The sequence below is a fragment of the Anopheles maculipalpis genome, chromosome 2RL, assembly GCF_943734695.1.
Source record: "Anopheles maculipalpis chromosome 2RL, idAnoMacuDA_375_x, whole genome shotgun sequence".
NCBI lineage: Eukaryota > Metazoa > Arthropoda > Insecta > Diptera > Culicidae > Anopheles > Anopheles maculipalpis.
The window spans coordinates 67,362,427-67,386,524 of NC_064871.1; the positions used below are offsets into that span (position 1 = coordinate 67,362,427).

The following is a 24,098-nucleotide window of genomic DNA, read 5'->3' on the forward strand; positions in this document are numbered from 1 at the left end:
TGTCCCGGAATGCTTTAAAGGAGGTTTTTTGAATGTCCTTGCTTGGTGGGACCGCTTAATTATTTATCTGTTTGATAATTTTTTTTATTCTTTCATTTTTAGAGGCTTTGAGTTTTTACATCTACATAAAGCTCTGTAATAAATTTGTTGCTTATTCTTAGTTTTATTTATTTTAAGTATGACGGCTTCCATCGTACTGTCAGTTGCATATTTTTTTATTGATTTTTTTTTCTTACTTGTTTTCTGTTTATTTATTGTTATTTTATTTCAATTTGACGGCCGATTACCGTATATTTGTTGTTTAGATTTATATCTTTATTGTTTCATTGTTTCATTGATTACAATTAACTTATCTGTTGTTTTCTATTATTTTTGTTATAAAGTAGCTTATTTTGTTGTTGTTTAGTAAAACATTTTTATTTTGCCATTTTTTATTTCATAAAAAGCTCATTAATGTCTTACTATTGCCATGCAAATCAAACAATTATACATTTTTTATTGACTGGTCATAACAATGCGAATGTCAAGGGTGGTGGAGTCGACAGCGGCGTCGGTCTTCAAACGTCAGGACCGGGGTTCAAATCTCATCCGGAATGCCCCTCCGTAGTGAGGACAAATTCTCTAATTAGCCGATCAGTTGGCCGACGTGAGCTAGAATAGCCAAGAAGGAGAACACTGAAAATAAATTTAAAAAATCTAATTACATCAAATGGTTTTCAATTTGAATTACATAAATAATATACGATAAAAATGTTAATTGCTACATGTTCCTCCAATCGTTCAACAGCTGATCGTATGTACAATATACTGTAAGAAGACCCCAATATGTTGTAACTGTTTGCCAAAACATTGACCTAATGCTTGTTGTTCCATTCTAGGCACGTTTTACTGCCGAATTATCTTAAATATATGTTACGTAACTGTCAAAACATGTGCAACACTATACCGTATCTGTAAAGAACCAAATATAACCCGACACGCTCCACGATCTTCATGGCCACTTGACAAGAATATCGTGAGCGCAAGCATACAGTGTGTAATGTGATTTTTACCTCCACCGTGGTACATGCACTCGTTTAGCAGCTAAGGCAGCAGCATATATCTTAATCCACCATCAGATTCGGTTGGCCCAGTTGAGCAATGCGTGGAGCGCGAAATTTGTGTACGCGAAAAGGAAACTGGCTGACCGGTAGAGTTAAAGGTAAAGGCTAAAATAATATATCGCCCGGCAGCACCACATGTCTCCGGAACTACCGGCCACGGTTGTCATCGTGTGGTGCCCCCTTTTGGTAGATTTTGACTTACTTATGAGCGCGTGGAACGCATGGCTGGTTTGGAGAGTTGAAGGTACTTTTTTCTGAGGGCGGAGACTGGTAGTCCGTTAGGATATGAACAGCCTGGAGCATTTTTCTGCAGAGTGATGTAATGGTGTGGTTGCATTGTACAAAAAGTGCTTTTTTATACTTTGTGTGGATTATTAATTACAATCGTTTGACAGATAGTTTAAATACAACAATATTAACAATGTAAACAGAATATATAACAGAAGAGTTCCATTTAGGAAGCAAAATGAATTACTTTTACTATTCTGGCAACACCCTTTTATGCCCACACTTACCACGTGGCGTTCAAAAAGGTATCAAAATTTCATGACAGCTGCACGGTCTAAGTTCACTTCCTACATCACTCGACGACCTACTGCAGTAGAAAAAAATGCATTTGTCCCCAAAAAGTGCCTCCACAACCAGTTCATCACTGGAAGTGCACCGTATCACCACCACGCGCTCTACTCCGTCCCGCAGAGCTCTTTGTCAGTTTTCAGCTCATTTCGTTCGTCTAGGTCGCTGTCATGCTGTGATCGCGGTCGTAGAATTTGCATAAAGCCGACGGTCATTCGATGCCAATCGGCCCCCTTCCGAATGCGAAGTGGACCACTGGAAAGGAGTCGTACTATTTCACACGTTGAAGTAAAAAGCCATCGAAAGCCACAACCACCAGAAGTTGCAACTAGTCAGCAGCCGCCTAAAATCAATGGTCGGTGACGGTGGTCAACGACGGTGATGATCGATCGTTCGGAATTTGCATGAAAATGCGCTCCGGATTGCGTTGCATCTGAGGGAGGCATCATTTTGGAGTCGAGTGCCACGAGTTTTCGTAATCTTTCGTTTTGTTTTGCTTTTGCTGGTTGGCAGGTTTTTGCAGTTTATTTGTCCATGTTTTGTGTTGATTTGGCCAGTTGAAAGAGAGAAAAGAGACATTGGAATATTGAATAGATTAGGCAGACGATTTCGCTTTTTTTCGTAAGCGATGAATTGATTTACGGACGCTCGTCAAATTTTGAGCTACTGCTTTGACGGTCGTTAATTATGTTATACGCTTTATACGTGTAATCCGGTGGTAGGGCTACAATGGCGCCGTTCTTAATACGGCAGGACCGGGGTTCAAATCCCATCCAATCCTTCTTCCCCTTTGAGGAACTACTATCCAACAACGTGATATCACCAGCAACTCCAATAATAACGGCCGGCGTGACCTAGAAGATCGTAAAGCCAAGCAGAAGAATTTTATGAAGCATTCTATTACAAAGGCCGACTCTTGGTAGTGCTATAATCAACGGATTGAGCAATTAGCGAAGCCAAATTCAATAAAGCAGCTAACAATACAGCTGCTAGTAGTTTTGTCCACATTCAACCGCAACCAAGAAGTTCTCCTTTTTTCCAGCATGAATATCTTAAAACCAAACATACGACTTTTCACAAACATTACCCACTTACAGCTCGCAAAAAAAGGCACAACCCTTAGACACCCCAATTAGAAGGTAAGAGTTGTTGTTTATTTCCCAGCGATTAGCAACTTAAGCAGAAGAAAACACAATTATTCGTATGAGAACAAGATCGCACTTAGCGATAGTAGTTAGCAGTGGTGGAGGTGGGGGGGGGGGGGTTGGTCGAGGGGGTCGATGAGGTGCAATCAGACAAAAGGTCTTGTGCGCCATATTGCACTCAACACCATTCAAGGCATCTCAAGACTGTGTTGGAAGTGCATGTGTCAAGTTCCATTTTTTTCCACGCCACACAGGTTAAGGGTTAGCTGCCGAAGTGCTAACTGATAACTGATATGCAAAGCCGTTAAGTCAAGCGAGTAGATTAGATGTGTTGATTAAGTGAAGGCTTAGAATCGTTTAAATATGTTTTAGTTGAGGACGGCATCTGTTCGCATTTGTTAGGAAGAACATTAACAAATGTACTAAATTTGGTTGGCCTGAGGTACATAACATTATGAAGAAAAATTCCTTCCCGGGCGGTCTTAGAGCGACTAGTTTGCACCTTAGACATGTACATTTCGAGACCTAAACGATCAATTGCTCCTCCATCTTGACAACAGAATGATTAGAAAAGTTCTACCGATTATGTCTAAGGTTCCCAAAAATTCTATCGGTCGCTATTGAGTAAAGCGGAAACTTTGGATATCAATGAACCGCTCATCCGCCCAATCCAGAATCTTCTTCGCCATATGGTTTAATGCATTGACCATTAAATCCATGCCGAGAAACGATAAAGCCTACATAAAGAAATAGAGAAGACAGTGCAATTGCGATAGCTGTACCAAATCATGTGATATCTTTGTAAAATGTGGTCCGTATATCAAAGACATTATATAAAAGACGATGGGGAATTACTAAGGAATAGCAAAAAACTTTGTATGATTGTATGTTGTATGATTTTCTAAGACCCTAAAAAAGATAAAGATAAGGCGATTTTTTATAGTTAGGGAGATCAAACGCATAATTAATTTTGTATTTTAGTAGGAAATATCTTTATCTGCTTACGAAAAATTCCCGACAAACATACCGGAATTCATATTAGGGGTCCTGCATATTATCTCACATGTTATTAATTTAGAAACAAAAAATTGTTATCTTTTAAACATAAAAAACTTCTCACAAAACTTTTTTTTTAAATCACGGTTAGGGGCCTAAGTGTACATACTAATGCCCTGCAAGTACCTCACACTTGCAGCTCCCAATTCAACGATCTCTCTCGATCACGCTGCAGACCCACCGAGTATCTCCCACCCGCGCAATAACAAAAAAGAACCTCCCTTCCGCTGGTAGAGCTGGCGGGAGTATTATCGTCTTTGAATGGGTAAACCTTACCGGTGGCCAGCTTTGCGACCTACCAAGCCGTACGATCGTGGGGCACGAACGTACACGCATCGAACTGTGGACAGTTAGTGCCCAGCAGGAGCCCAACATAATCGGACGCGTTTTTGATTTTTTGCTTCGATCCCTGATCGTTCTCCTCGACTCCATAAGTCACCTCTTCCGCGTGTTGTATCCGGAGTCCCGGTGTTGTGATTTTTGGAGAATCGATTTTTTTTTGCACTTTAAGTGCGATTGCGTGTAAGTTGAGTTTTGCATTTTTGGAAATAGGATTAGGAAAGTTCTGTGTTCGATTTGTGAATGTGTTTTATTTCAATTTATGGACTACAAAAGAACTATCACGAGGGAAAGGTGTCCAGACTTGCAAACGATATTCAATCTCCAAAAGTTGGTGTGCGCGTAGAAATTGCAAACAGAGAACGAACTGGGGACGTTATTACAGATCAGGCACCCGATATCCCAACACCCGATATTGCACAAGGCCCAAACGATCGTGAAGTGGCAAAACGACCTATCACTAATCGGTTTGAACCGCCGTCCCGGTCACGGTACACCGTAGTGTCGTGTAAATGCGTGTAAAAGCGTGCCGTGGTGTCAAAACTCCCCCGTGCTAGTTGAACCCTCCGAAAAGGATTAATTGCCGACATCGATGCGAACAATGTTGCCAATTAGGAGCTGCCCCTTTCGTACGACAACAAAACTGTACCAACCGTGTGCGATGCAGTTTCTCGGTGCTGTTTTGATGGTGCAACGGCATCGGTTTTCAGTTTTCGGGTTTGCTTTACGACGACTTTCGGTTGGGAAAGATTGTTCGCCACCATGCAAAAAGCTCCACCCCGGGACGGATTAGTGAGAAGTGGTTGGACAGTAGTAGTTGTAGTAGTAGTAGCAGGAAGCTTCCGCATCCAATGTCTGGTAACCTGTGTACGGAGACGGTCACAGCAATTGTATGCATTGTGGAATGCTAATGCCGTTTGCTGTAGTCAATCGGTAAACCATGTGTGGGACACGATGGTGTGCTGTATTCCGTGGCGGTGAAACGATACCGTGCCCGGATAGTGTCAAACATTGGTGTGAACTGATCCGTTTTGTCACCAGCAGCAGGACGGCGGAACCGAATATCCGCCCGATGTACGTGTGTTGCATACGTTTCACGATCGATTTGTTGATTTTGTACGATTTGGATGGTGAAAGAACTTGAGTAGGAAGCGAACAGCTGGAAACATTATTAAGTAACTTATTGTTTCGTGCAATGATTTATTCGTGTCGGCTTTTGTAGACAGTTTTTTTATTTCAAATTCGGCAAAGATAGAAGACCAAATATTTGCTTCAGCAATATTTCAATATTAGCAATCAACTTTCATAACTCAAAAACTAGATGGGCTATTAAATTTTTCAATGCTTTTCATCTTTTAAACTACTGGGCCTTTAAAATACGCACTTTAAATATTTAAAATATTACGATATTATGCATCATATTTCGGATGTTGAAGATTATTGGCATGAATTTATGTTAACTGTTTTTATAACGATTATTTATTCAATAAATTATTTTTAGGGGCTGGTGGTATGCGACAGCGTCAGGACTGGGGTTTAAATTCCATCCGTAGTTGGGACTGACTATCCAACCTTCGTGGTTAGGTTATCAACAAGTCAACAATCAATCAACAAGTAAGAAAATCAAAAGCCAGCTTGACCATAGAAGGTCGTTAAGCCAAGAAGAAGAAGAATTAATTTTGATGATAAGAAACGGCCTAAGCTAAATCTATGAGAGGAAAAAAAGCGTCATGAATACAGCTGTTTGACGCTTCAAAAATAGTTCATAAAATTAATTAAATTGCTCTTAACTAAAAATTATTACTGCAACTAGTTACATTAGAAATAGGAAAGAAGAAAAAAGTAATCTGAAAATTGCAGTTAGAGTCTCATGAATACATTTAAAAAAATAGACTTAAGATAAGGATTTATTAAGTAACTGTCCTGTCGATACAACCAACCATTATTTTTGCTTTAGTATCATGTCCTTTGTTTACTGGCAAGATATTACAGCGTGATCAGTTCTATTGGAGCAATTTCGGTAACCATAATTCAGGAGCTGCAATCGAAGATTTGTACGTGCTATGGGTTTTACCACAGAGCGAAGAAGTTTGCAATGTCCAAGCACATCCTTTACGCCGGTTATAATGGATTCAAGTTTTGCAATATCTCTTCCATCTGAAGATTTGCTACAGTTCGCTATCCGAGACTTTATCGACGGGCAGATAAAAGCTGTCCAGGTGACAAAAAATCAAAATGAACGGGTGCTTAATCGTTCGAAGTGACTCCTTATTTTAAATAAAAGTTGTTTATTTAAAACAACTTAAAGCCTAGTTCGCAAAAGAAATGTGGGGTACATATTGAGTTAACGTACATGTTTTACAAAGAAAATTTGAAGATATTTTCATGAATCACAGCATTGTTGTTTCCAACAATGTGGATGATGTAGGATGGGAATCCTCATACTTATGCTAATGTGACTGAAATCAGGTAAGAGGAGAGAAGGGAAGTTGAGGTTATGGTTTGGGACGAAGGCTTCCATAGCCTGCATCAGTATGCTCCAAGCACTTGATACCCTAGCACACAGGGCCAACTTGTGCTCCAGAGTCTCTGGCTGGAAGCAGAATGAACAGGCTGAAGGAGACCGATTTATCCTGTCGAGCAGCAATCCGTGTGGCACCTTGTTATGCACTAGCTAATACAGCATCGAACGTTGGTCTGATGATTGTCTGTAGCTAGTGACATTTTTTCCAGATCCATCGCCAATCCGTGGAAGGTGACTCCATAGCTGATTTTTCGGATTTCGGAAGTCTGTCGACCATCATTTGCCGCAAAATTCTGGTTGAGACAGTTGGTGCCGGATGGTATCCGAGCTGCTGGATTACCGTCCTAAGGCACGGATACGTTGTGGCAATGGAGCCTATATTCGAGGGATTGCCAGCACCAGCAATTTGCTGAGCCCCGATTTTTAAGCGATTAAGGGAGGGATGGAAGATTACCGATTCACCAGCAACGCTGTTATGGTAATGACGGGAATGTGGAGATTGAGTCAACCTCGACTGCTTGGAAGAGCCAATAACCAAATCGAGGCCTGACAATCAGTCTGTGTTTAAGGAGGAATATCATCTTATCGCTAGGATGCAGAAGTATCTTCTTTTTTTTTGTTCTTCTTGTTATTGGCTTAACGATTTTCTAGATCATGCCGACCAACTTAATGGCTTACTAGACCTGTTGATTTGCTGACTACATAAGTTGGATAGCCAGTCTTCATTGCGGGGAATCGGTTAAGATGAGATTTGAACCCTGGTCCTGAGTATTCATTTTTACGACAATAATGGCAAACATTTTTTAGTATTTTCCTAATGCACATGTTAATCACGTGGACACTTTTTGAAAATGAAACTCAATATAAATTGTTTTATCCAACTTGGTTTGAATACAGTATGTCTCCTAGGAAAAATATTGTAAATTCTCAGTTAATATAATTTCTTTCGGTTACTATTATTTAGCCAGCCGACAGTTTAAATTCATTTAAGGATTGAAATAATGACCAATAAATAAATGAAGAGATCTATGCCATGTAAGCATTAGCCAGATAGTCCCGCAGGACAATGAATAATAAACTAAAGATTCCATTCGATGTACTTTGTCCAATTCCTCCACTTCGATTTTGATATTGGGTCATAAGTGCAGAGGCTATAGATGTAACATTTTATTTTCCTCTCTTATAATTCTACTATCATCCACTACACCCATTAATAATTACATAAATTGAACAGTGCATTGCTCATATGTTTTGCATGAACAACTTATGAAAAGAAAGTCTCCTTATGGTCATCTTCACCGAAAAGTGCCAACCAGTTGTAAAGCTCTTGAATGTCCGATTAAAAGCTTTCAATCGATACAGCCACAATGATCGACTCTTGGGAGACACTTCACGCTATCATTTTTGCGGTCAGGTCTTCTTATCCATTTGCACGTCCCGGTAAATAATAACGCCATATTTACGTTGCGCAACGCCCGTAAACTTCGCGTGCCGCACCAAAAATGCTCTGCAAGTTTGACTAATTGGTATGTTAATTAGCGTTAAATAACATCGCTTCTCTATCCCATTGACCACACGTACCGGAGGCCTTTGATCAGATCCCGGCCTCGTTATATTTGGAGATGCTTTTACTACTGCATCGTGACTACACGATGCTACACGGTATCGGGGCATGTTATGCGGCATTTAGGATGAAGCGTCGTAGGTCAAGTTCTGCTTAGCGCACTGTAAGCACCGTTAGGCACGAGGGCGCCCTCCTGCCGTGTTGGCGTACATTATGGTTGCGTGACATGCATGCGGGGGTGCTTTTTGAGCGAAGAAAATGTTTACAACTAACGTGTCCCAATTAAACAAACACCCTGGTGGTTTGAATCATTTTTATGACCTCTGATCAGTCAAAGTTCTGAAGTTTCGGTTGCTTGTAAGGATGCTGTGCGTAGTCTATGGTGGCGTTTATGGACCAGCGCTATTTATGGATGTTGTGCGTAAGACAAAAGGTTGCTATGTTTTTCAGCAGGTCAAGGGCGATCGTTGATGATCGGTAAATCGGGAAGATCCGAAAAACTGTTAATGTAAACCGATGTGTTGCAATCTAGTGCGTGATTTTGAAAGATTATTGGAGTTGGAGATTTCCATAAGGCGTGTGAAGGTTATACTGGTTTATTGTATCTTTTCATTTTGATTAGGTTTAATTATGAGTAATAATCGAATAGTAGAGTAGCGTCCTCAACAGCTTCTAGCAGTCACGTCCAAAAGCTCCAGTTTGACACTGACAAAACCAAAATTCACCCTGCTTTCGTATGCCATCCAGTGCATACAATTCGCCAACCACTCAACTGCAGTGGAAGGCCACTACAAGTGCTGGTATCGATCCCAGACCAAATCGCACCGAAAACGGTACCAACTTCTGAAGGCGCATTTTTGGCGTGTGAAGTGGTTATTTGTGTGAAATGTGGCCAACCAAACCACATGTAATAAAAAGCACAAACAACGGCCCAACCGCACAAGCTAGCGGCTAATGGTCTATTCCTATCTGTTCCTTCCCTCAGACGTACATACATATTTGCAGCGGAGGGCCATCGGAAGGGTGGACGAGGCTTAACTAATTCCGTGCTGACACAGTGGGAACCGAAAATGCAGTCAAGGTGTTTGTTAGCTGCGAAGGTAAGGCACACAGTAAAAAGACATTGTAATGTCTTCGTTTGTTTTTACTGCTGCACAATGTTAGATGCGCATACTCATACATTCGCTCTCTCCCGCACGCTGTCCGCATTGTCAGCTTGTCTGGTGCTTGGTGGTATCGTTGTCCACGTTAGGGCTCCCCTCGTGTAGGGCCGTAGCGATAGAATCACCCGAACCAGCCTCTCTTCTGCGACCTAGGGACGTAAATCCACACCCATACCAGAATGCCTACGAGGGGATCGCCATCTTCGACCGGAACCTCATTACCAACAGCGAGAAATTTAGCGAAAATCTTCTCAAGTAAGCACTGACTGCCAGGGAGTGAAGCGGAACGTCTGATAATGCTCCATATTGTCACACTTATAATCTCCCACGACCATCAACCCCATCTGTCCTCCACAGTCAAGGTCCCATACAGTTCCCACGGTTGCGAGAAGGAAGCACTGTTAACGGGTTGCCCTATCCGTACGAAACGCTGGCCCTCAAGGAACGGCAGCACAAGATGGTACGGTTTTCCGGTGCCGATAGCCAGACGGTGAAACCGGCTTACCAGGCGTTGGCCAAACATGCTGCCCGGGTACTTGGCAAAAGCTACGCCGTGGAGGATATCGATAGTTATAATGTAAGTAGTATGTAGACTGTTAAAGGCGGATCTTCCTTTAAGGGGACAGGCCCCGATATCCATTACACTAACGGGTTTTAAACAGCTTGATACGCCACCACCCATTCCGCTTGGGGCCTCAGAATGGCTATAATCGCCTCTGATGACGATGATCATCAAGGACAGCTTTACAAAGATTTAGGTTATTTTCTAATAATCATTTCGGTGTATATTCTCCACTTTCATCGATCCAGGAAGCGTCCTCGAACGTGAAGAAGAACTATGTTTTTTCTTACGCCGTCAAAGACACAGCTTCAGGTGATGATTTTTCGCACACCCAGCAACAGCAGCAGGACGGCGCAGTCAAGGGCAGCTACAAGGTGCATCTGCCGGACGGACGCATGCAGATCGTCAAGTACGTTGCCGACAACAATGGCTACCGAGCGGACGTTACCTACGAGAACGATCCGGCGGGCGTTGTGGCAGCCCAACCCACTGGACCAGTGGTACCGGTAGCTACGGGATCGCCCAATCCGGCAACCTATCAAACGTACTACGCAAACACGCCCGTCCAACAACCGCAGCAACAGTACCTCACCCGAATTCGACCAGCCCGTCTGTACTACGCAGCACCGAACGCGAACCAAATTCCCGCACCTTTCTATCCCACTCAATTGCGTCCGAGTGATGTGAAGATCCACAGCTACAACACGGCACCACATGCCGGAGCAGTGATCGCTTCCACCACCACTCAAGCCACTCCAGCATCTGGAGCATATTTGGCCACTTTTCCGGCATCCGGCAACCTGGCATACATTGCGACATCATCCGCCAACGGGCCGATTGGGACGGTACAGCTGCAATCGAACGGTGGTGCTGCCGGTACGATCGCGGTTCCCGTGACAGCAATCCCGCTGGCGGCGTACCGTGACATCAACGTCCCACCGCCACCGCCCGTCCAACCGATCGGTGTAGCATTCGCTTCGGCAGGTCGTCGTACGACAGTTTACGTTGATGCGGCGCGTGTCTCGCCCCAGGGCACACTACAGCAAGCGATCTACCAGCAGCAGCAGCAACCAGCGCAAGCTCAACAGCAAGCATTAGACTATGGATACGTGCAGATTCCGGTTGACAATCGGGTGTACAAACGGGACACAGATCGTAGTACGGAGGTGGTAGCCGATCAACAAAAGCACCCTAAAAAAGCACTACAGAAGACGCGAAACCAAGCGAAACGCCAGCAGCCGGAGCGCAAAGCGATGTAAATTCCACGTGGTTGGTTGTAATGATCTGTTTTCTAATAGCTAATTACTTGTAATAAAAAAAATTATCGTAACATTCAGTTGGCTTGTGGTTTTAATGTATTCTGATGAGGGGGTGGTTCATACATTTAACTGCGCATTGCATCATCGTGATATAATTGGGAAAGGACAAGGAAAGGTAGGTAGGTTTCGGTTGAACGATTTTTAATTGTCTGAAAATTAGCTTATAGGAAACATATCGTAATTGTGATTTACAATTTACTATTCGGCCTGTTATGCCTTTTTACCAAAATCACCAGAAATATAAAATATTTTCCGATGGCCCTATGTCCTAGCAATTTTCCCAAGTATCCATCAACTTTTGCAATGCCTCTATTTTAGAGAGCTTAACATTTAACGGCGTGATTAGTCGATACCGCATCACCTTGTAAGACCACAAAATACACCAGCAGCTAATGAGTAATAAAAAGCGCACCAGAACCTTCTTTTATCTTCTTTTATCTTTTGAAATCTTAAGCAGTCAGTTTGTTTGTTCAAAATTTTAAAGAAGGTCTTACAGTAAGTCAATGTTGTTATCATACGGACGGAACTTTTGATGACAGATGAGAAAAAATATCTCTCCAACATTGCTTGCTGCCAATAGTGATGAGAAAAACGGCTCTTGTGTCGGAAACGGCTCCGACCGACTACAGAAATGAGTGGTATCGGTTCCACACCCACGCCTCCAGAGTCGGTTCTGAGACGTGGGTGCGGAAACAGCTTAGGAACCATTGGGTCGGATCCGGCCACGAAGATGTTGGTGCGCTTCGTAGCACCCAACACTAGCATCTAATAACAACATCCTATAGTGGCAATCATTCAAAAGGAATCATCCCAAAAGGACAAATTTCAATAAAACCCGAAAAAGTACTGAAAAATATTTTTATTTTAATTGATTTTCCATTTTTGATTAATGATTTTCCATTAAAGAGGTTGCAATATTGTTTTACTGGACACATTTAGGATGCAGACTTCGAGAATAAATTATTCAACGAGTTTCTTCAATGATATTATAAAGTTTTAGCCAAAAACACACTATAACAAATTTTCTAATGCATCATTTCGAATGCCCTCTTAGCTACAGTGTAAGCAAATACATTCATGCCACCGAAAAGTGAAAACTTCTTTTGAAAAGTGTGCTGGTTACTTCACACGAGCACAATTTCTAGCACTTTTATTCAGTACTATACCTGTTATACCTGCTTGCCGGAGGCTCTGATCGCGATAGAGCCCGAGTGGGAAGCAGCGTGTTAGTCGACGGCGACAACCTCGAGGTAGTAGAGGAGTTCTGCTATCTTGGGACCGCCGTAACTTTGGATAACGATGTCAGCAGCGAAATCCGGAGACGCATTGTTCAGGAGAATCGTGCCTACTACCGTCTGCTGAGATCCACAAACCTTCGAGACCGCACGAAATGTGAGATATATTGCACACTGATTCGCCCGGTGGTCCTATATGGCCACGAGTTTTGGACCATCCGAGCGGAAGATGCAAACGCTCCACGAGCAATGAACCACGAGCTTGCTGAGCTATACGGAGAACCGGACATCCTGACGGTAGCAAAGACCGGCAGAATACAATGGCTGCGGCATGTTATGAGGATGCCAGACTCATGCCTCGCCAAGAAGGTATTCGTCAACGACACAGCGTGTTCGTTGGCTAGATCAGGTGAAGGGTGACCTGTCAGAGATCGGATGCCTACAGGAATGGGAAGCTTCAGCCAGGGATCGAGTTTCCTGGAAATTTATTGTTGACCGGGCCATGTCACGACGACGTACTCTTTAAAAGAGCAGGCCAACATGAGAGAGTGAGAGTGAGAGAGTGGACCTAACGTTAGACGGAGAGCGAAGCGGGGTGGAAAAGTAGTTGTGATGGGCCCCGGGAAGTCATTCCTCCAAGAGCCTCCTAACTGCTTGATCCACCACTGATCGTGTCATAAATATAACACCGGACAATCCTAGTATAAGTTCATATCAGCAACCAATTGCATACTGTCCAAACAAACGGAGAAATGCACTAGGAGGACAGGAATCACGGATTGACCTATCAACTTACTTAATCATTATTACATATTATTCATTATTGGCTATGACGGCACGACGTCGTGTTGACCAATATTACTTTTTTTAGTTTGTCACAATTTAAAATGTTTGCCTCAAGGGCCATTTTGGGACAAGCAGTTGAACGCTGCCTTGAAGCCGATGTAAAGGACATCGACCTGTATACCATCAAGCAACTACACAAACGGGAATACTGAGGAGGGAATACGCGGAGAGAAAAGAAGAAGAATTGAGGAATGGACAAGACTCGAATAAATTAAACGTATCACAAAGGTTTGAATTGCCTTGACAGTTAGCAGGAGATGTACGACCATCTCTCTTTAAAGATTGCAATCATCCAGGCTGATTTCCAGAGCGAAGCGCGAATGTTCCCAAGTTAACCGATCTAGTAAGTCGGTGGGTTAAGAATGGGAGCATAAAACCACTTTAGAATCGATCAGCACAGAGAAGGGAATGTCGTCAGAACTGGGAGAGAATTACTTCAACTGAGCCTATGCTGGGAGCAACTGCGGTACACCATTCGAACGCTTCTTCGCGATTCTCTTCCCAAATCATATTAAAGCGAATGCAGGCAAATATTTGTAATAGCAGCATTTTTTTGTAGAAAAAAATGTTTCCAAATTATCGTACCAGAGTTATGAGGCGTGGTAATATAAGGCATGACTGGCATTTAAATCATAACTGAAGCTATCGCTAATCGATTATAATGATTCGCACTTGAGATAACATGTATCCATCACGTATCTTCAATCCATAAACATTTAACATTGATTTATGGCATGCAAATCAATATTATATGTAATTTTCTATATCAACACCCTCAAGCCGGTACCGGTACTTGAGAAATAAATTGCCCACTTCAGGGCCAATTGTCGAAGGTCAAGAGGTAACATATGTTCAATAAATGTACTGTCTGCTAGGCTTGCGATAGCCTCAATCCCTTGTGCACCAACGCCATTCATTCACTGAAATAGATCGTCGAGCAAACGTGACGGTACTAAAAATAAATAAACTTCCATTCAGGTCATAAATTTTGCTTACGTTTGTTTTCGAACGCGTCACTGAACGAGGATCACATGCCGCGGCGAACAAGAATTTGATCGTACCTGTAAAAATAGTACTGATGATATTTCACACATTACCAAAAGGCTTAACAGATACATTAGGCAAACGGATGGAATTTTTCCGGTCAGTTTCGCAAAGCTGTGATAATTTTTCGCATCTTCAGGAAGAAGTGAATGCAATACGAATAAAAACTGAAACACACTTATCGCCTAGAGCACACGAAACACATGTTTTTGCACTTGGTAATATAGTCGTTTATATTGTTCTATGTTTAAAGCAGTTGTCCACTAAACTAATTTGTTTTAATCATTTCATAACTATATAAACTTTTGACTGATTTTTTTTTCTTGAACTTTTTTTCCAAATCTAGTCCGAATCGTTGAGATATTTGAGGCAATCTATCGTTTTAGGAAAATATAAAACAGATAGATAACCCCGTTCAGTACACTAAATGAGATATACCAATCCTGTGCATCTCGTCCAAGTGCAAGCAATACGTATCACGGCCACTCACATCCAATATCCATACATGCTTCGGTTTGTCATCGCGATAACATCTTATCAATCACAGTTTTTTCTTGTGCCTGGCACCAGAAACAATAGCGTCGTTTTATGCTTTTTTACGGCAAATGGGAGGAAAATATGGGGCGGGTTTGGTTTGGCCGTGGGACTCAACGGAGAATAAATAGTGCCTTGCTCTATTCATTAATACTTATTTACACCTGTTTTGTAACGATAAGAACAAATGTAAGGGCCATTATTAGTAAAAAAAGAAGTAGTTTGAAGGGATTTAGGGCAGACAAATCGCATACTTACTTCTTTGAGTATCCTAATAGCCTCTCCTTATTAGTCATCCTTTTTGTTGAAGATGTACTCGTTTGCCATCGTGTAGCCAAGACCTATGGACAGGGCGGCAACTACTGTGCCTTGGGCGGCCACTCGCAACTGCATTAGAAACACGGACGTGGACATTGCTCCCCGGTGCTTGTATTTGTAAGCGCCGATGGCACACACCGCGACCAGTCCGGCAATCCCGATCGGCATGAAGGGCGATTCGCGGGCCTTACGGGCGAGCTTATCCGAGTGAGTCTCGTTGAACGATGGAGCTTTACTACTCATCCTGCGCCAACAGCAATAAAGATAACAATAGGAGGGACAGTTAATTTATAGCTCCACTTGCTACGCTCATCGCTACTGAACATAGCCACTTTTTGCATCGACCTGCAGCTGCTGCTTTCACCAGCAATTCTTTCTTCCTCTAAAGTTCAAGGTCACACACACCTTGCATGAGAGAAGCATGATGCGTTACATCACGAGGATAGTTTGCGGTGAAGAGTGCACAGTGTACAGCTTCCTGAATAATTTTGCATACCTGATAGTTTTCACGTTCCGTCAGCCACCGGCAAATATTGTCCACGTGTGGATAAGCCCTGGAGAAGGGAGATTTTAACCCACTTTATCCCTTCCGCCTGTTCGGGGTCGCGAAAGATGATGAAATTCGCGTTGCAGCGCGCCAGATGATTGACTCACAAAAAAAAGAACAAGTGACAGCCAGATGTTTGTGTTGGTTGTGTGATCTACGATGTCGCAGTCTTCGGTCATTTCCTGTGACGGGTAGCAAGAAACGATAAATAAAGCCACGTATACACGGTCATGAAGTCATCCAATTTTCAAGTGTGTTTATCAGCAATTTAATAAAAGTAGGAAAAAGGGTTAAAGGCTCAAGAAAACGCCCCTCGCCCTCCTTGGCGACATTTGTTCATCCTTATATGAAAAACGTCCAAATCTATGCATAGTAAATAAACAAATTGTGTTTGTGGACTACATGTACAGTAAGGTTGGGGTTTCAACATAAAAAATATCAGAATTTGTAGAAAACATAAAAAAGTACATATTTTGCTGTATCATTCTGATTTTTAAAAATTAAATTTCAACTTCTAAATGTTTAATTCCAAACATCTAACTTATCGTTTCCACATGACAGTTGAAACGATAAGTTCAATTCAACGGCTTGTTTTGACAAGCCGTTTTCTTTTGTGCGGAAGCAAGCCATCATCAACCGTTGCAATTTTTCAAACCTCAACAGCCACCCAACGACGACGCTTGCACAGATCAAAGCGAATCGAGTACTGGTAGGAGTTCAACTGTAGGCCGAAGTGCAAAAAGTTCCGTTTGCGAGTGAAAATCTGTGTAATATTATCGAAAAAGCGTGTAAAACTGATTGAATTTATATTTTTGGTGCATATTTTATGTGGGAAATGCAATAATGGATCCATTTACACAGGTAAGCTACCGCCAAACAACTGTGGCGTCCTACGAGAGCGTTTTCGTGTGCTAATGGAAGATGCTATGTTTTACTGTGTGTGTGTGTGTGTGTGTGTGTGTGTGTGGTTTTTGTTTGTTTCAGAACATTCTTGAGCGTGCTGAGAAACGAGCGGCCGCTCTTGGCATTACGAATACCTCCAAGTTTCCACTGTCGGAATTTAATTACGAAGTGGACAAGCAACCCACTGGTGGTTCGCCCAAGAAAAAGTCCGCCGTGAAGAAACACTCGGCACCGAAACCGCCATCGACCACGAGCGTATCTACGCGTACGGCAACGGACGGTGAGCGTACCACTACGGTGGACATTGGCGGTCAGGACAATTGTGATGTAGCGCTGGAAATAAACATCACCACAAGCGCCAACCTGCAGGTTGATCTGGGCGTGAAGGAACTCGAAAACGATGGCACCGTTAAAAAGCAATGGGAGCATAATATTGTGCGTGCGCTTGAGGGTGAGAAGGAAAATAGTGCCGAGGCGAAAAGTCTCATCCGAGACCAAAGCCGGAATCAGCTGCAACGGCTCGGAACGCTCTACTCCGAAACGCAGGATCTTTCTTCGCCCGTGCATCGTACCGAGGGTCGATTTCATGAGGATATGAAGCAAACCAGCAAACCCAAACCGAAGCTGGCAAAGCTAGCCATGTTGGCAGATTCGATTAACAACTGGGAGGACGATACTTCGCATCCGGACATTACGCATCACCGTGAGACGATTGTACCGGGTAGGGAGCCAAAATCACCCACCGCCCGTCGACAAAGTCCTAAGCGTGCTGGAGGTAGCGGTTCTGTTGCATCGGCTGCAACAGGTACGGGTGCAACGCCCAAAAAGTACCCAGCACCTAATCCACCGAAATCGATCCTCAGTCCCCATAAGCTGGGTAGCAACGGTGGTGAGTCGTCGGGGGCGGCAGGTAAACCGCTTCCAACGAAATCGCTTAAATGGGATCAGAAAGTAATGGACACGCTCGAATCGCAAGGATTCCAAAGGCGTGAATCAACCACCTCGAAACTGGTGTACGATTACCAGGAGGGTAAGAATGGCAAAAAGCCGGACAACTATCGGGCACAGACAGCAGCAGTCTCATCTGCTACTACGACATCTCGCGAACGGAGCACCACTCAGGTGGACCAAGCGGAGGATGCGAAAAAATCTGCGGCCACTGCTACTACTACTACTACTACTGCCACTCAGCAAAAAAAGCCTGGTGGACTGGTATCGGGTCGTGCTGCAATGTTCGAAAAGTCATCCGGTCGGCGCCAATCAATCCTGAAACCGGGCCAAAAAGATCCGGCCGAAATGTCGCTCAAGGAGCGTATGGCTATATTCGAGAAGAACAAGGGTGCCGCGCTAGTACCAAAGGCAGCATTCGGTATAAGTCCCTCGATTCGACAGATCACCGGACAGAAAGATGGTGGAAAGTCTGCCTCATCCGGATCGGGACCGATGTCTTGTGCCGCCATTCAAGGGTCCGGTTTTGGGAGCATAACGCAGCAAGCCCGAACAAACGTGGCACCAGCATCGCCCCAGGGCAAGCCGAAAGCCGATCACAGTAAATCTGCACCAAAAGTCGAAACGAAAGCAACCGGTTCCGCGATTCGTAATACCGTGGAAGCGCTAATGTCCGACACGAGCACAATTTCGCAGTCGGAAATTTCGGAAGAAATCCGACGAATGCGTCAGCAGGAGATGGACATGTTGCTGAACCGCTTCACCAAACCGGCCGACATGTCGTCGGACACGATTTCTTACGATTCGCAGCCTATCCCATCTGCACCGCCGATGCCGCCGGAGGGATACCTCACAGCGAGCGGTAAGAAGAAAAGCAAGCAATCTTTGGAGGGTAATGGACACAATGGACTTCCTGCTAAACGGCGCAGTGGTATGTACATGTTTTTTTTTGGGGGGTTCAAATTAGTGTGTGTGTGTTTGAATAAACCTTTCTTTCGCTTTTTTTTACAGACGGTTCTAACGATAGTCCGGGCGTAATGGCTACCTTGGACGAGGTGAAACGTATCCGCGTAGCGTCGACAGCAAAGGATGGACGAATGTACCCGGCACTGAGCGATATCGAAACGACAGCCACCGAATCCGGCGATGAAGGTGCAGTTGGGGATGATTATACCACCGCAACTGTGTCCGGTTCGGAAGAGTCCGAGCGTGCTTACCGAACATGCTACGGTGATGTAGGGGACGATGAACATGCGGTAGAGGAGGAAGACGAGTACGAGGAAGAGGACGATAATGAACGACATCGGTATGAGGTGGATGAGGATGACGACAGGTGGGAACTCATTATTGATTTTTTGCAGTGCTTTTGCTGCGCTAACATTTAACGCTTGCGCTCATAATACCGCTGAATGGTCTCTTTTTAATTTCATGTTTTACATCATTTCATTATCATATTTCAAATTCCTATTTCTTTTTTTTTTGTTATCCCATTTACTTCTTCCTAATTTCTTAAAATAACATTTTTTTATTTGAACTATTCACTGGTTGGAGATCAGTTATATGTTATCTCATTGTAGAATACATAGTTTTAATGCCAAAAATTGCAATGATTTTACTTAGCTACTACTTAAATGCAGTTAGTTATCGGCTACTTGAAAAGAGAGTGAGGTTATGGTATTGTAGAATTTTACAATTACAATGAAATTTTAATCTATCAATATGCGTATAGGGCTGTAACAGAACCAATGCAGCTACGTGACATGATTACAAAATTAATAAACTAAGTCATCTTACATTTAGTTCATATATACACGGTGAGCATGGGTTTCTAATCGTTTCATTCATCATCTTAACACGGTTTGAGAAACGGCGTACCTACTTTTTTCTGTTAGAAAAACATGTAATTAAAACATTGTTTCGGTTTTCAAATTTGCCTATTCCACAGCTTCATGTATTCGGACGATGATGAAGAAGCTAACATTGCCAACGTAAGCCTGGGGCGCGAAATTCTACAGGCCGTCAAACTTAACGATCGTCGCACTAGCCGTGGTCGTCGTCAGAGCCAGGACTGGAACGTAAGTGGCCAAAACGATTCCAAACGGTTTCGTATTTAGAGTACTGACTTTTAATTTGCACTTTAGATTTGTATATAGTTTAATTTGTTTCGATTACTTTGGTTGTTTTTTTGATTTTGCATATTTTGAATCGGTTTGTCGAATGAATGGGCCTTGTTTATGCCCGCCTGTACACAACGATCCCCACGTTTTACGTTGTATTTTTTTGGTCGGATTTGTAGCAAGGGGAAGAAGAGGTTGCCCAGACGCAGGCCACGAAAGGTGTTACTTTCAGCCTAGAACGTTCCGATGCCAGCGATGGTTCGGATCAGCTCGAGGACAGCGATCTGCTCGATGCCTGCCTCGAGGAAGCGTTTGTTGACGAGGTCGACGAAGACAGTGACACACCCGTAAGAAACTAAAAAAATAGCTGTAGGATTGTTGGGAAGTGGATGCTTTGTAACCTACCTAACAGACTAATGAACCTGTGTTGGGGCTCGCATGTGTATAATGAGCTAAATAACATATATGTTTAATTTGTTTTGTATGTTACTAAATATTAAATAGAACAAAGAATCAACAATCCAGATTGTTTGCATGAATTATTTTCTCTACTCTGGCATGACTCTGTTAAACAAATTAACGTACGCTTGGAACACCTTGGCATGGCTGTTGTTAAGGAATCCACGAATTTATGGTTAAATTTAAGAACACTATAATATCGCTGATAAACGGATGCAACTTTCACTCGATGTTAACTGTCAGATCACATTTCAGTTTTGTAAGCCACGGTAGACGAAGCATAAATTCAAACCACGAAGCTCAAGAAAACCACGAGATCAGAAACTTTCAGTCAACTTTAAATGAAAATTTCCAACGAGTGAAAGTTGCTATCGTTTACAAGCGCTTTAATCTATAATGCTCTGCCAACTATAGTGTCCTTTTTTTTTTAGCGAAAATCTTCAGTGTCGTCCAATAGTTTCTCCTACCAGAAGCACTCGGGTCGCGATCGTTGCAATACTATAAACGAAGAAGACTCCGAAAAGGTGACCAGCAGTGGTGGATCCAGTAAGCGTAAGTCTGGTACACCGCGCAAAAGCCACGGTGGCCAACCGCCGGCTGGTACCGTTGATTATAGCAGCCCGGTGCGTTCGGAGCTACAGGTGAAACCTTCAAAAGATGATGATATGGTCACGCTGGTCCACACCGTTAGCTTCTATCGTCGTCAGCAACAGCAACAGAATACGGTCACTCCACGCAAGATTCCACGTCCTCCGATTGTCACTTCCAAGACGACCAATTCTCCTGGAAACAGAGCTGGCACAGTTGATTCTACCGCAACATTCGATTCGGACGAGGAAGATGTGTCCAGCACGGCGGAATCGACCTCTACCGGCACGGAAGAGGGTGAATTTTTGGTACAGGAAAAGGTGAAAAAACTCCTGGACGAAGTCTGCAAACAGCAGACGATCATTGCACAGGCCAGCCAAGCGCTGAACCTTTGTGCAGCAACAATCGAATTTTCCGGCTCATCGGAATCGGTCGAAGGCGAACGACATCTGCTCGTAGCGAGTAAGTTTCACTGTTGTGTGATCAATATTTTGAAAATGGAAGTAATTTTATCGTTTTTTTCCTCTCTACCTTTTCTTCAGCGCACCGTCGACAGGCCATATTGGATGAGGTACAGCGTCTTCGCGTTGAGGGCTGTCTACGACCACCGGGTGCACCTACGGAAAAGGGTCGCCTGACGGTGAAAGACATCACTCTGCCCCTCAAGCAGGAGTACATGCGTAAGCTGGCAGCGGATCAAATAAGTGGCCATAATTTGGTGTGTCTACTGAAGTACAACGAAACGGTGCTGGCGACACAGACGGCACCAACACTGCCGGGGCTGCTATCCGTACGGTTTCCGGACGTGCTTCAGCTGAGCAACGTGTTTGCCGATTTTAAAGTAAGTGTCGATCATTTTCGAGCACTGTTTGGTGTTTTCCTCTTATGTTTAAATGCTTCTCATGGTTTAATGACTTGTTCCCAAATATTTCTGAATTCGCTCATTTTATTACACTTTACCACCATTTTTTTTATCTTTTTAATGTTAAAGCTTGTTTTTTTTATTTATTTATTTGAATCCGTTTCGTAGCTTCTTAACGGTTTATCAAGCGTCATTTAACCACCGTGTTCTTGTATGATTTTTAAATTTACCTACTCATTTTATTCGTCCAGATAACGATGGAAATTTATGGCATGCCTGCGAGCCGCGAAGTACTGCCGCACGAGATTAAGTACCACATTGCGTTGGGTAAAAAGAAAGGCGGAGGCGGATCCAACAAACTGCTCCACACCCCAAAAGCACTGAAAAGTAACTCGCGCCTCATCATGCCCCCGGTACAGTCACCAGCTGGTCCGCAAGCCGTTCGTTCCCCGTCGCTGACACTGTACGGATTTATAATTTTCTCACTGAAAGAGATCCAACGGACGAGCTGGACGCTTAATCCCATCTCGGGCTGCGCCAGTCCGTTGGATGGCACCGTTAATATGCGCGTCAACTGTGAGCTAGCGGTCACGGTGGACTATCATGGATTTTTAACGATGTACGAGGATGTTTCGGGGCTGGGCGCTTGGCATCGACGCTGGTGTCGGCTGCAGCGGCACGTCATTAATTACTGGCGGTATCCGGATGACGAGAAGCGGAAGGCACCAATCGGAAGCATTGATCTGCAGGGTTGCATCACCCAGCGTGTTGGTGTTGCACCGCGCGATATCTGCTCCCGGTTGAACACACTAATGTTGGAGTTTGCACGACCCGCACGGGATGATGATGTTGAATCGCTGAAAGTCGTTCGTCAAGGAAAAACCACGATCGAAAGGTAGGTAGCAAACTTTTATACTCAAGCTCAATAAATGTGTTCCTAAACGAATATGTTCTCCTACCAACAGGTATCTGCTTTCGGCGGATTCGAAAGAAGAGCGAGACGAATGGTGCGCACATCTTAACAAAACGTTGGCACTGTTAAAAGCATGGGGCTCCAGCAACGTCACCAGCAGTTAATGCGAGTTCCTTGAGAATTGGTTAACTTTTTTTTATTTAGTAGGAAAAATACGTTAAACGGTTTTCGTTTTACGAAACGATATTTTTGAGAAAGCATTATTAAGCATTCGAGTTGAAATTCTTATGCCATCGATTACGCAAGAAAAAGCAACGGGAAATTCATATGTAATTTATAAAGTATTACTGTCACGCATGAGTGCAAGCGAAATTTTATTGCTTCGTATAGCAGGTTTGCTAAAGCTTGTTTTATTTGCTAGCCATGTTTCTTTTATTTTTATACAACCGCATACGAAACGATAGCAAGAAACATTTTTGTAACATCGTCTAATCACAGTGCTTAACCAAGTGCATATATATGTAGTGCAGACTGGTAAAACAATATTTAAGCTTAACTAACTATTTCGAAATGTAAACGAAAGTATTTGCTTAGTAGATTAGGAAGAAAGGATAATGTGTAAAAAGTAAAAGTACGCTTTTTGATGAATTATAAAATGAACGTACACTAACCAAAATTAGTTCTTTTTCTATGAGTTTTTACACACTGTGTTGTAGTGGTGTAGGACATTCGAATAGTATTCTGGAAGATTTGGAGTCAGGCGTCCGGCCTTTGCCATCGTTTAAGTTACTTATCACCGAACAAGCACTTTGCTGGGCACTTCTTCGCTAAAAGACCGGGTAATCGTACACAGGAACACGTACTGGTGCAACATGGGTGTATCTTCTCATATTAAACGACGGTAGATGCTATGTACTGTATATAGTAGTGCATAAGTAATGCAGAGTATCACAACGCAACGACTTGTCTCATAGAATTCGTCTTTTTACCATCGTTCCACAAGTTTTACGCTAGCATGTAATCTTGGTGCGGTGAACGTATGGGTTGGTTTGAGCCTGTAATCTGGCAGAATAAAATATAGTCTTGGCTAGACCGTTAATTCGTTTGAATCCGACTTGGTCCAGGGCTGTATTTATCCACTCATAGTAGTCCAATTTATGGACCAAACATTGTGCTCATTTTCTTGAAGGGTACGAGTCCGACGCGCCTCTATCACGAGCTTCAATCTTTGTATATTTCCGGCACTAGTCACCGTTAGAATATCAGCCCTGAAAAACAGCTCGGGTAGCTCGTGGTTCATTCGGCTTCCCGGAACTAGTGTTGGTAGAATTTCGGGATGCAGATGATTCGAATCGGATTCGATTCTAATTGAAGAATTCGATCTGATCTCGTCTGATTAGGATTCGCTATGTTCAATGACATTTAAATATCAC

General features: G+C 43.2%; 4 protein-coding genes across 4 annotated transcripts in view; 3 read left to right on the plus strand and 1 right to left on the minus strand.

Annotated features, from left to right (window-relative positions):
* Positions 1-24,098, plus strand: part of LOC126568810 (exportin-2) — a 487,296-nt gene that overhangs the window by 58,939 nt on the left and 404,259 nt on the right. The window lies entirely within an intron of this gene.
* On the plus strand, positions 9,346-11,291 carry LOC126556084 (uncharacterized). Its single transcript, XM_050211284.1, has 4 exons — positions 9,346-9,407; positions 9,523-9,725; positions 9,828-10,047; positions 10,281-11,291. The coding sequence occupies exons 1-4, from the start codon at positions 9,378-9,380 to the stop codon at positions 11,289-11,291; spliced, it is 1,464 nt and encodes a 487-aa protein (XP_050067241.1). The 5' UTR covers positions 9,346-9,377.
* On the minus strand, positions 15,098-15,995 carry LOC126556460 (HIG1 domain family member 1A, mitochondrial). Its single transcript, XM_050211725.1, has 3 exons — positions 15,825-15,995; positions 15,269-15,572; positions 15,098-15,174 (listed from the first exon to the last, which is right to left on the minus strand). The coding sequence occupies exon 2, from the start codon at positions 15,569-15,571 to the stop codon at positions 15,299-15,301; it is 273 nt and encodes a 90-aa protein (XP_050067682.1). The 5' UTR covers position 15,572; positions 15,825-15,995; the 3' UTR covers positions 15,098-15,174; positions 15,269-15,298.
* LOC126556494 (anillin) lies at positions 16,614-22,829 on the plus strand. Its single transcript, XM_050211758.1, has 9 exons — positions 16,614-16,736; positions 16,860-18,657; positions 18,738-19,059; positions 19,672-19,801; positions 20,023-20,190; positions 20,734-21,352; positions 21,433-21,731; positions 22,004-22,647; positions 22,718-22,829. The coding sequence occupies exons 1-9, from the start codon at positions 16,719-16,721 to the stop codon at positions 22,827-22,829; spliced, it is 4,110 nt and encodes a 1,369-aa protein (XP_050067715.1). The 5' UTR covers positions 16,614-16,718.